The sequence below is a fragment of the Sturnus vulgaris genome, chromosome 5, assembly GCF_052056855.1.
Source record: "Sturnus vulgaris isolate bStuVul1 chromosome 5, bStuVul1.hap1, whole genome shotgun sequence".
NCBI lineage: Eukaryota > Metazoa > Chordata > Aves > Passeriformes > Sturnidae > Sturnus > Sturnus vulgaris.
In genome coordinates this window covers 39,434,085-39,447,718 of record NC_142247.1, presented here as the reverse complement: position 1 = coordinate 39,447,718, position 13,634 = coordinate 39,434,085, and the positions used below count along the sequence as shown (strand labels likewise).

Below are 13,634 nucleotides of genomic sequence, written 5' to 3'. Positions count from 1 at the left end.
ATTGTCGGTATACAAGCTGACCTATAGACTCATTCACAAGGACTAAATGGGGAATTTTTTGTCCATTCTTTGAATTCTTTTGAAGAGGAAGTTGTACCAGCTTATCGGAATTAAATTACCTGTTACAAGTTTGTGGCATATACTATATGCTTCTGGTGATTTACAAAATACTACCAAACTCACTTCACCTGCATGAGCAACTGGAAACAGGAATAGAAAACTGCAATGATAGTATTTTTATTTCAGTGAGTTTGTAGCATTTTGCAATGTCTCAAATCACATTTCAAAAGGTAAAGTATTAAGTAGTATTTGATGTCTGACTACCTGAAAAATAGAAAACTAAAGGTGAAAATGGACCTATTATAGATTTTTCTCCTACGTGCTTTTTCAAAAACTCTAAGTCAGTCATTGCTACTTTTAAAATGTCACAATTTTCATTTCATTAAATACTTTTAGAATTAAGATTTGAAAAACAGGATTTTTCTGCCATGGTGTCAACTCCTGAACTCAGGTCAAAATATAAGGGATCTTTCCTACGGCACTAATGGCTCTGCCTGTTTGATCTTTCATCACTTTCAGTAATTAACAAACAGTAAAATAATAATTAACTTACCTTAATTGATAACATGAGAAAACACAGATTTCTAGTATTATCCCTAATCATGCTCCAAATTGATCAAATAAAGATAATTTGTTCAGTTATGAAAGCACAACTACAGCATCACAGATCATATTGCCTATCACTCTTCTTATCTCAACCCATGGCAATACTGTTTGTCTGATTTAATTGCACCTGGAAACAAAATGCCACACGGCCACTTGCTCATTCCAACCCTCCCTGCCAGGGCCAGGGAGGAAAATTGGAAAGAAAAGGTAAACTTCATGGGTTGAGAAAGAGCAGCTTAACAATGAAAAGGATATAAAATATAACACTAATAACAACAACAACAAAAATTAATACAATATTCCCTACTTCTGTCTTTGCTATTGTTGCTGTTTTTGTTATTATTATTATTATTACTATTATTGAAAGGCGAAAGAGAGGAATAAAACTCAAGAATGGCAAGTGATGCACTGTAAAATTGCTCACCATCCGTCCCCAAGCATTGATCAGTGCCCCCAGCCAGCTCCCTCCATTTTACACACTGAGTATCACATTCCATTTTATGGAATATCCCTTTGGACAGTTTGGGTCAGTTGCCCTGGCCATGCTTCTTCCTGGATTGTTGTACACCTTCTCACTGGCAAAGCATGGGAATCTGGAAAGTCCTTGACTTAGAGTAAGTACTATTCAGCAAAAACTGAAGTCTCACTGTTACCATCATCATTCTCATTCTAAAGCCAAAAAACATAGCACTGTACCAGCTACAGGAAGCAAATTAACTCTACCCCAGCCAAAACCAAGACATACAGCAAAAAGCTCTGGGACAATTGTCACATCGTCAAATAAAAAAAAATGGACGTCTGAATTACTGAGATTTCTCTCAATATTTCTATTAGTATTTCTATCAATAATCTAACCAGGTTTACCACAGAAAAATGAGGATCATTGTACATGAGCTTCCATGAGTGATTCACTAACCTGCAGGCTCATCAGTATTCTGAACATACTGGTGCCACATACCTTTGTCCATTTGGTCAGGAACACTCACAAATGTTAATAAAAAGTTCCAAGTCTTAAAGAGTTTGAATGTAGAGCATAATTAATTTTCTAAAGCTAGAATTTATGTTATTAAATGTCCTTTTTTAATAAAAATCTACAGTCAGTTTCAAAAATTAAGGCAAATATGTTAATAATATAGAACAATGTAAAGTAACCCTTGAAGTTGCCTTATATTGCAATCTCTTTCTTATATTGTCCCAGAAATGAATGAGGAATACAGAAACATGAATAACATTCTTATCACTTGTATGAATTACAGCACTAATATCAATAGCAGCAAGAAATAAGCACCTTCTTAAGGACACAGATAAAAGACAACACATCCACTACTCCTCTGTCTTTAGCTCTTGAAAGTGACAGCTAGTTTTAGCTGTAGATGTCTGTAGTTTTTGGACATCAAATTATCTTCTTTGTGCCTTTATTTTAGACATTTTGCTTCAACAGAGAGGCAACAATTTCTTTTGGTATCTCAAACTGAGATAATTCAGAATTTTCCAATAAAACAGAAATTGTCTGCAAGAGAAAAAAACAAACATAGACATATTCCACAGTGCCCATGCTATTAACTAGGGTCCACTGAGATCAAATTCAAGTCTTTGATTTGAATTGCAGCTTTCAAGCACTTCCTAAGCAGTCACTACACCAGAGCAAGAGTCATTATCTAAATGAACTGAGTCACAGTCTGTCATATTGTCTGAGATCTCCCAGGGTCATTCACATCTTTGCATGGGAAACTAGGGATTTACCCTCCCACTTCTATGCCTATTTGATTCTGTACCTGGGAAAAAGAAACCTTTTCAAGCAAGCATTTTCTTCAAAATAATACTGTTCCCACAAAAACTTTTTATTTACATCTAGTGACAGTTTATTTCCACCCAGCCTCAGTAGGAAGCTCTATCTGTCAGACAAACCAAGTCTTGAAGTACTCTTGAGTCCACTCTTGCTACAATGGGATTTTTTTTCTGATGGAATAATTTACTCAAAATCAGTTGCACCATATTCCCTACAGGAACCTACACACTGCTGTGAAGACATTTATCTATAAAGGTTGTTTGTCTCAAAAATAAAATAAAATAAAATAAAATAAAATGAAATAAAATATCAAACATGAGACCTTGAAACAAACAAACAAGTAAACAAAAGCATAAAAAACACCCTACTTTTTTTTACCCGCCCCAGTGCAAAACAGCTGGAACTTCTAAATGAAAAATCACAGCCCTATAATATCATTGAAAACTGCTGTACAATTACCTGCTTTGATTTGTGGCAGATATTCTCAGAAACAAGCATTATTTGTACCCATATACATTTCATGAGAGAGTGAATAGTTTTCTATTGTATTCCTCCTGTCATTAAAAAACAGGTACAATGCTGACATCCTTGTTAATAATAGACAGAAAATGCTAGAATGTACTCGTTGTCTAGGATACTGATTTAAAATACTAAAAAGCTGCACTATTCCTATAAAGACTCTGAAACTAAGATTTAAAATACTTACTTGATAATGTCTCCTTCAAGAGCAATCACTCGTTTAATGATCTTCTGTTCAGGATTTCTAGGAGACCTGAGACAGGGGATAAGGTTACACAATCAGTAACATTCCCGTTGTTTTAAGAAGAGGAAAGAAATAGACACTATGAAAATCATTAAAAGGTTCTGTGTTCTCCTTGAGTGAGCATCAGTCACTCTGTTCCACAGTGAAGCTATTGCAATTTGTCATTGCAAACCATCATTGAAAGCACTTGATGACTTGCTTACAAACAGCACAATAATCAACACACCTTTTATCATGAAAAATACACTCCACAACATTAAAAGTAAAGCATCTAACTCCCAATGAGGAGGGTACCTTTGCAAATAGATTAATGTATTAAAACCTGAATTCTCCAGCATTTGTGGGGAAAATGTGATAAACATTTATGTCATTCAATAAATTTGGGAGAAAAAAATCTTCCTATGTTGATTTAATATCCGTCACTAATTTAGGTAAGCCTTGCCTAGGGAATTATGGGAGTTGAAAAATAAAAGTTGCGAAATTTTCTGAAAGTTGCAGCTTCTGAATGCATTGTTTTCACTTAATTTTCCCATAGCATCTGTCATTGAGTAGATTCTGATCATACATTACACAACATGAGAAAGCAAAGATGAACTTGCATGTTCAACCTGAACATTCCAACTTCCTGGATGCATTTTATTAGATAGATTATGAAAAGTGTTATTCTACTGTAATTTTGACAGATTAATGTAATATAATGTATATATGAACCACAAATTTTCTTTTTCTTTACACTTTACCTCTTTCCTTTTACTCTTCACTTTTAATTACCTAACTATGCAAACTTAGAATAATATCTTCATGTTACTAAAAAAATGTATTTTTATTTGCTGCTTGTACATAGAAAAGTCAGGGAAAGAACAAACTATTTCTTTTCTGATGCTTGGATTCTCCCTATTAAGGTTTCAAGTACAGTCTGCTACACACACCACTGACAGAGGTGCATGTTACAGTTTTCATGGTTAAAACCATCTTTGAGCTCATTTCTGGTCAAATGGTAGCACACTAAGATTACACTTCTTTAAAAAGCAAAGCTGAGCTAAGTCTGGATGAAAAGCTTGCCCACACTGCTGCGTGACTAAAGGCATTTGAGGTTCACTTCCAGTTCCAATAGTTAAAAAGAAAAATTAGTTCAGACTTTTTTTAATATCATGCAAAAAATCCAAATATTTTAAAATTAGTTTGAGGTTTTAATATTTTTTCTTGTGTGTGCATGCCAATACATTTGAAATAAATTTCTCTTTCAAAGTAATGAAATAAAATTCAAGAAGCCAGATTTTGAATTTCAAAATATCAAACAGCTTCCCTTTACAGTTTACCAAGCCTTATTTTCAACAAACAATGAGCATATTTTTATTCCCTTGTCATCACCTGAATTTTCAAATTATTATGTAATTTACAGTAGTATTTTATTTAGCATTAATTTTACCTGAATAGCTGTATATTCCAGTTCAGCCTTGAATTTCATGTTCCTTCTTAAGGTAGGAACACACAGTATCATCATATTTTATGTGTCAATCTCGGGAGGAATTAATCAAGTTTTAGATGCTTGTATGATTTAAATAAATAGAATACCCACAGCACTTTCTGATGCTGCTCCTTGCAAGCAACACTTACTTGATTGAGCACTCATTTGAACCTTGACCGTGTCTAAATCTCAACCAAAGCACAGTGCATGAAAAGGCAACAAACCTTTATTATTTTAAAGTTACTTTATTGCTAATTGATTTGATTTTGAATCCATTTAAGCTCAGGTTGTAATATTTTCAAGTAAAATTTAAGTAAGGGAAATAATAATGCATAATGTATGCAATGAAATGTGCATTTCTTAAAGACTGAATGAAAACAAATTTTATGTTTGTTCTTTCAAAATTCTTTTCTGGTTTAACACCTAACTTTGAAAGTAAGGTTCTTAGCAACTTTCCAGCAGGCACTTGATTAGGATACATATATTGTAATGCAATTACTGACATCTCCCTTAATTTTCTTTCCTTGTGCAAAATTTTTTTACGGACCTTGGAAAAACATCTCTTTAAATTTGAGATATGAATAGTTGTTCTAAGAGTAGTTACTTCTTTGCTAGTGATGATATGTTTAAACCAAACACATAATTTATCAGAAAAACTTCAAGGAATTTCTTGCAGATATTATTATGAAAGAGTAATATTTTTAATATTGAAAACTAGAATATTTTTAAAATAAACTTCATACTAACATTCTGATTATAATTCATTAAAATGGCAAAGGATTGGTAAAAGACAGATTAGCAGGCTCAAAGGGGCCAATAATTTGGGCAAGGATTTTCAAGAGCTGAGCAGAATGGGTATTTTTCAAAAGCCAGTGTGCACCCAGGAGGTAAGAGACTAGTTCTGAAGTGATGGATATCGATGCCTTCCTGAATGGTGTATAGCATAACACTGGGGTTTCATTGATTATTGAAATCACAAAATCATACAGGCCATTTCTGTCTTCTATGCTCAATCCTGCAGAGAACAGTGTGGGATCACACTACTACAAAGCAGATTTCCCAGGATAAACAGGGAAAATTATATAGCCAGCAGAAAAATCCACTTTGTAGCAAGCAATTGTCAGATAAAAATAGTGACAATTCCCTGAAAGCTTTCTCTTTACATATTTAGCAACTGAGTATTTCAGTCAATATTACTCGTAAACGTCTCCCTTTCAACCACTTGAATTATCTATTTACTCTAGTGGATACTGCCCAATTTTAAATAATTGCTCCATGAGCTAATCAACACTTGATTAAAAAAAAAATACATAACTTTTTTTGTATGTGTCATTTGATTCTTCTTTCATTCTTTGAATTTTCTAAGTACATTCTTCTCAAGAGTGTCCACAGCAAATCATGCTTAACTTCAGTTTCTATAGGCTTTTCTAGAGAGAAAGCTTTTGGAAAATGTCCTAAGATCCCAGCAAAATAAGTGAAGCATGGTCCAACCAAATAAATACTACAACTTACAATAACATATTTTTCCTTGAAAAAACACTACTATTTTTTTGGTACCTACGTTAGAAAGAGAACTGATACTGTGAACCCAATAAAAAAGCAGACAAAGTATTTCAAAGGAATAGCTTCCATTAGATACTTTGATGATCTACCATCCATTATCATAGACAATCTGGAAAGACTTTGTACTCATTCTTTGAAAATTATTGGAATTTTTATACCAACTTAACATCCTCTGGAATAGGACAAATAACAGGCATTTATTAAAAAGTTGCAGAGAAAAATGCCTCAAGTTTTCAATCTGTATATATACGTATCTGTTTATCTATGTATATGCATAAGTATGTTTATTACTGATAGAAAATTACTTCGCTTTTTATGAGATAGAAGCAAAATGTTTAGACAGCAGCCTGGAATTTTGTCTTCTTCAGATCGTTCTCAGTTTACTTCAGATTTAGTCTGATGTGATTTGATCATCATTTACATGAAGGCAACTGAAGGAATTAGCACTGTGTTGCTGTACCATAAACAGATTGGAATAATGAAGACCATCTTCTTCAAAATTAAAATTTGTGCTTCTATTTATGCTCCTAATGACAGATACTAAAAAGGACTTAACTCTGTAAAATAGGATGAGAGAATTTTTGAGATCTCAGCCTAACACTGTAACCCAAGACTTTCACTCAGTGAACTCTTCATTTTGCAAAACTAATTCCTCTCTCATCAAAAACTCCCACATAGCTGGAGTCCACACTTCTGGGAATTTCCAGGATTGATGCAGGAGGAAAAACTTGCTGTTTGCCTTCTTCTCAACCCATTTGGGGATCCAATAAATATCTAGAGAAGTAACTAAAATGCAGATGGAGTCCAGAATAAGTGGCATTAACATACCTAAAGAATTGGGAAGCTCACAGTATGGTTTTGGTGGCTTTACCTAAAAAATTATGTTTGAAGGAAGAGGAAACAGAAACGGTGGAGCTACTTCATTCTTTTTTCTGTTGCTCATCCTTAGTTCCTGTTGCCAGCATAGTAACTAATGCTCAAGCTCTGTACAGTAGTAAATATGAAGCAATATCCATTCTTTCATTCCTCCTACTACCATCGCTATGATAGAACAGATCCAACATAGACAATTCTAAATATTGTATAAGAATAGAAATTTATTTATTATATGCACATATTTTCTAAACCAAAATATTTTTAATCTGCTTGTTTAGCTTCTTTCCCAGTCCATAACTTTCATCTAAATTCCATGCTTCTTTATGCAGAGAAAGAATCTAACAATAAATGTAATATCTAATTACATTACAGGTTATGACACAATTTCTATATTGTGGCAAATAACATGCAATGTAACAGTGAAGGGAAAAAATGATCCCTTATTTTATTCTTGTTTTTGTTGTCATTCTTGTTACCAATTTCTCTTTTATAGAATTACAGCATTGTATGTATCCAGTACCAGATTTAGCATGGGTGGACCCACCAGTACAAGAAAGGTATTCACAATTGGAAAAAGTAACACCGAAATAATAATAACAGAACAATGTAATAGCAGTGGCTAAGGAAATCGGTTTTGTGCAGATGAGAAATTAGGCAAAGGGTTCAATTACTTTTCTCATCTATCTAATTGATGATTAGGAATTTAGAATTTTTGGAAAGGTACACAACAAAAGAGATTAGCAAACAACATGAGTTGCAGCAAGGGAAATTCCAGTGGTGCAGGTTGCCCTGAGAGGCTGAAAACCACAGATGTACTCAGAGCTCAATGGGACACAGGTCTGAGCAGTCTGACCCAAATTCAGAGACCAACATGCCTTGAGTGGTTGGTAAGATTATACAGTCACTAGAGGTGCCTTAAGACAAATTCTTTTTCACTTCTACAGCTTTTAGTCTTATTCAAGCATATGAAGAATCAGGATGTTAATATCATAAAATGCAAAATATTTTGTAATGGATGCAAGCTCTGATCACTGATCACTTTATCTGCTGTAGCCCACAGATTATTTTTTCTGTGTTTCTCTTGCAGTACCTAATTCTATTATAAAGCATTTTTTAAAAACTTTATGATATCATGTCTCAACATTCTGAGTTGCAAGGAGACTAACATCCAGAGAAATTACTCCACAGTTTAATTATCCTTGCTATTAGGAAATTGCATCTGCATTCAAAATTGAATTTATCCTAGCTCAATTTCAATTTCATGCCTTCTCCTCCAAGGCAGAAAACCCCTCAACATCTTATTTCTTCTTCATGAAGAAAGATTTGGGTACATCAGGTCTTAAATTGCTCTTGGATTCATCAACTAGAATTGTCTAAACTTCTTAGCACACGGTTTTCCAATTCTGGGATGCCTTTTTGTTACTATTTTTCAAACTCCTCCAACATTTTCATTTTCTTCTTATCCCACACGGGAAATCTAGCATTATTCAGCTTGACTATTAGTATGCTTAGTAATCAATTAAGTAGAGCAATATGGCCTTGTTTGCTGATTCAGTCAAAAAAATTCTTTCCTGTTCCTTAACACTCCATTTATTTTTGTATAGTCAGGCAAAAAGGTCATTCTTTTCTTCCTAGGAGCTGGTGTTGAAAAGATACCAAAAGTGACAGTTAAACCTTCTCTGAGTAAACTCCTTGCTAAAGCAATTAAACAATAAAGTTTAGATCACTACCGGCACTCCACATTCCATAGAGCATGTTTGTGAACACCAACCAGGTGATTCACATCATGCTACCCTGTCTTTCCCTGCACTGCTTGCACACTCGACCAATGGTTACAGACAATTGACAAAACCAGCACCTACCTTTGGAAATGCACAGCAATCTGCTGGAAATATCACTGCTCACAAATGTGCCTCCAACCATATCTACACCTCCACAGCTGAATGCAGCCTGTTTGTAATCTGTCTAATGTTCCTCATTAACTCCACAAAAAGCAAATTTCTTGGTCAAAATATAATGTGGCAGTAAAAAGAATGCATGAAGAAACCCAATATCTATATTACAGCCTGTATCAAAATTCTATTTATCTAGCTGTTTTATGATTTTGCTGATAAAACATACCTGGTTTGCTCGATAAAATCTATTCCTGAATTAATACCTTTAAGTGTATTTTAGTTTCTACTAATAGAATGAGAAATAAACCATGTGATTATTTTGCTCAGATAACACATTTCTAAGGCTTTTCTCTTTGTTTGAATGTTGGAAATTTATAGCAAGTAATCATGAAGTAATTTGCATTTTCTCCTTTGTCTTTCAACCTCCTCAAAAGAGGCATTTTCCAAATGGTATTCCACACCACAAAAACTGATTGAGACCATGCTTGCCTGTCAGTGTCAGTGTTTGAACCCCTTTCTGGCCTAAAACTGTGTTATACCTTTAGAGAAAGTGTAATAGATCAGATTATCAATTTTTTCAAACATAAATATTATGCTGTATTATATACATTTTTGAGAATGTTAGCAGATAATGAGAGCATCAAAAACAATTCTTCAAATGCTCCTGGATTTCCTTTTTCCTAATTTGAGGAAGCAGGCTCCAGACTTAATAAACACTAGTTTAGTGGAACATTTTGAATATCCATCATTTTTCACTCATAATTTACAAAATAAGTACTTAAAGACAGCAGTGGCACCAACTGGTTAGGCATAAGTTCTGGTGATGCTTGATTTGCTCAACATCTCCAGTGCAAAATATGTACAAAGATATAATTAAAATATGAGGAAAACTGCTTCTAGGAACATCTGTAATTCCTAACTCCATACTACATTAACACGCCTTAGTCAAACCTCTGTTAAAAAGCAAACTCATTCACTGCCAAAAAACTATTTTGTTTTTATTGAAAGTAGGGTTTTGTAATAATTATAGATTCCAAGCATGCACTGGTGGAAAGGTAGTGTTTTATTTTTCTTACATTTCAAACTATTTTTGTATAACCTAGAGCAATGCTCACTTGAAATTTCTTGGCGAATTCTGAGCAACCTCTAAACAAAAATAGCAATCTGTATAGAACACCTGCATGAAGCCTCAGAAAAGGAGTCATACACGCTGTTGTACAGCCAGTTAGAGCAAGTGAACAATTCTCTCCAGCTCTGCACTTGGAAGTGTTCAAGAAACAAGTGGATGAGGCACTTAGTGCTATGGCCTAGTCAGTAAAGTGGTGTTCAGTCAAGGGTGGGACTCAGTAATCTTGGAGGTCTTTTCCAATCTTGATGATTCTGTGATTCTCGGATGCTTGTTGCTCCTTTCCCTTTCTAATGGGCTTCCATGCCTTTCCTGCTCTCTACATTCTGATTTAGTCTTGAGCTTTCAAGCAGAGCAGGAAGTAACTCTGTAAAGTGAAAATTAGCTTCCATGTAAATAAACATCCATAATGTTATCTCCTGGCACCAGAAATTATTTAGCAGAGACCTCCTACACTAAGGATGGAGTTGTAGGGAAATTAATAAAGGTGTGTGTAATTTCAAAACAACTAAGTTTTCCCTGGTATATCTGCAGCATACTATAGAATTGCAACTGCATTGCAATTGCAATGTATGATGAGACAGCAGCAGCATCTGATTTTCAGTGTTTTTCATAGGTGTTGGAAGAATACTGGAAATAATTTAACCTTCATCAGCAAATAACTACAGATTCTCCCCAGTATTAACTAGATGTATGATTCCTACATGACAAAATTAAGCAATCTTTTCTGCACTTTGGATCAGGCAATTAAAACTGTGTATCTCAAAAACTTTCAGAATTATATACAAGACAAAGTAAAATAATAATAAAAAAAATACACCTCCATTAGAAATTACCATTTTTAAATTACATCTAGTTAGCTACAGTAATACAAGGGGAAAAAAAAAAGGAAGACAATTGAAAACTCTAAATAAAATGTTTCACAGCAATAAAACTAATTAGTATTGCAAAACAACTCTGAAAAAACCTCAAAATACTACAGTCACTTGGAAGTATAGCTATTAATTTGATATAAAATCACATTAAATTGTTTCTCAGCCTCCCATTCTAAGCACTTTAAGGTTAAATGACTCAGCTGCTTGTAATGCAGGCTGTGTAATCACAATAGTTATGTGCACTTGACCTTCCTCCTGTTAACAGAGAGACTCAATTAATTACTTGCTGTTTTAACTGGCCATTTCACCTTATCTTCACCTTTTTCAAAAGGGCTGAGAAACTCTAACTTAACCTTTGACTTTGGAAGCATACATAGAAATATTTATCTACCAAATAGGAAGTCAGTCTGATCTAGGAATGAGAATACCTGTGTTTCTATGCTTAAGTCAAAAACAGTAATACATGCACTGTTTCATTAACCACTATGTTGTAGTGTAGGAGTCACATTTTATCTTTACCATAGCTGCCCAAACATTATTCTCTGTAATGGAAATAAAATCTTACTTCCATCACAACAGACAACAGAGGGAAATGCACAGAGAACTGCAAAATCTAATCAAATGCTTGCAAATAATACTTACATTTCCTTATAGGATATTAGATAGAAATAACCTAAATAATCTACACATTACCTACTAAAATGATAAAAAATATTGTACATGCGGCAATATGCACTTCTATACCTTCTTCCATTCTTGGATTAGACTTGTGTTCAGTGGCAACTCTTCCAAGCATACAAATTAAGTAATCAGTTGCTCACCCTAAAATGGTAATTGTATCTACACACCACACATTGTGCTGCAATTTTCAATCATTATTCCTTCCTAATGGGGCTTCAGAAAACTTCTCTAGTTATAGAACATCACCACAACTATTTAAAAAAGGACTGGATGTATTTTTAGGTGGTAAAAACATCACTGATCAAGGAACCAAAACATTATTTCTTTTGAGGTAATAAATATTAAGAAGTCTGGTTCCCATATTGTCTCTCCTGGAGACTAGTTTTAGCATATCAGATAGGAATAACATATTTAGTTTAAAAAAAATTATGACTCTAAAGAAGCCAAAGTTTTTTATCTATTTTGAAATCACCTAAACTCCATCAGAACATTGCTTTGAAAATTTTTCTAATGCTGTTTCAAGCACCTGTTGTGAAAATCTCTTTCTTGATAATTCTAGGTAGCTGGATATATTTTCTCCAATGTAATCTCAGCTACAGTCAAGAAACTAAGCCTTTCAGATGAGTTAAGTCTGTTATAGTCAGTACACAGAATATAACAATTAAAGTGGGATGAATCAGTCTTTGGAGGAGTATTTCTTTACTCAGTGACTACAAAAGAAGACAGACATCAGCTCAGTCTAGCCATCTTAACATTAAATGATTAAAGATAAACTGCTTAAAAATATTATTTCATCTCCCTTGTAAGTATCTGTAGCAGGTTTTGTTTTTCAAATAATGCAGGAAAGCAAGTATTAACAGTGTGGGAAAGGAAAGACCAATAACAATATAATGTATACTTTTTATATAATTATAATAGACCTTCTTAGTGAAAAATACTTTAAGAGTACAGACATGTCAATGTAAATTCACATAAAACCAAACAAACTACCAATTTAAAATTCCTTACTGAGGTCAATAGAAGTCCTGACTTCAGAATTATTTATCTTTTTTTCTTTTTCTAAATAGTGCTGCATGCAATACAAATACTTTTTTCCATATTTATGACAAACAAAATGAAAATCTATTATCTTCCAACTTGTAGAACGTAAATATGGTGGTTTAACTAAGAAAAAATTTTGTACCTCTATTCATGTTCATTAAAAAAACCTGTCCATACAATAGAATACTAAATATCTCTATGTTCTCCCTAAGTACACAAATATATAAATTATTTTCAGACTGTGCAACATTAACTTAACTGGAACTTGTATGCAGTTATATCATAAAATAAAATTTCAGATATAGAGAGTGCTGCTATGGATAGCTGATTTATATAGCCGGAAATTTAGTATTTTTTTGTAATAGAATACAGAAAAAAAAAAAGTGAGACTAAACATTAGCAAAATACAACCACAGCTAAAAGATTTCATTTGCAGATGTTACAAGACATGCTTTAAAAAAAGAACAGTAATAAGATTACTGGACAAGGTAAAACTTCTCACAATAAAAATAAACCAACCTGAAGTTGGATATTCTTGCTTCACAACTTCTGCTTTTCTCTTAGATACAGAATTAACTGCAGGTGTCCATCCTGCTGATGGTGACAAGCTGAATCAACCATAGATTGGCTGCTGTGACAGAAATCCTTGTAGTAATAGAATTTATGACCTGCTTATGAGGATTTAGCAAAGAGAGGCAAAGGCAAATTGAATAGGGAGTATTTTTCCACATGATATTCTATCCCAAAACGTGATCTTCTGTATCAGCAGGTCATCAAGCATTTTGCTCCATTTGGTACTAATTGCATTATCCTCTATGTATGTGCTTCCACAGAAAGAAGAAGAGACCCTGCACATTAACTAGGGACACTGTTTTAAGAGACTTTGATCAC

The 13,634-nt window shown here is 33.7% G+C and overlaps 1 protein-coding gene across 5 annotated transcripts in view; it reads right to left on the bottom strand.

The window, feature by feature from the left end:
- The window catches only part of IMMP2L (inner mitochondrial membrane peptidase subunit 2), a 409,528-nt gene that overhangs the window by 135,337 nt on the left and 260,557 nt on the right, over positions 1–13,634 (bottom strand). For 4 of the 5 annotated variants that reach the window (XM_014871176.2, XM_088165488.1, XM_088165490.1 and 1 more), the window contains exon 4: positions 3,162–3,227. The exons of the other annotated variant lie outside the window; for it this stretch is intronic. In XM_014871176.2, coding sequence (XP_014726662.1) covers positions 3,162–3,227 — 66 coding nt within the window. The remainder of the gene's footprint in view (positions 1–3,161; positions 3,228–13,634) is intronic. 5 annotated transcript variants of the gene reach the window in all.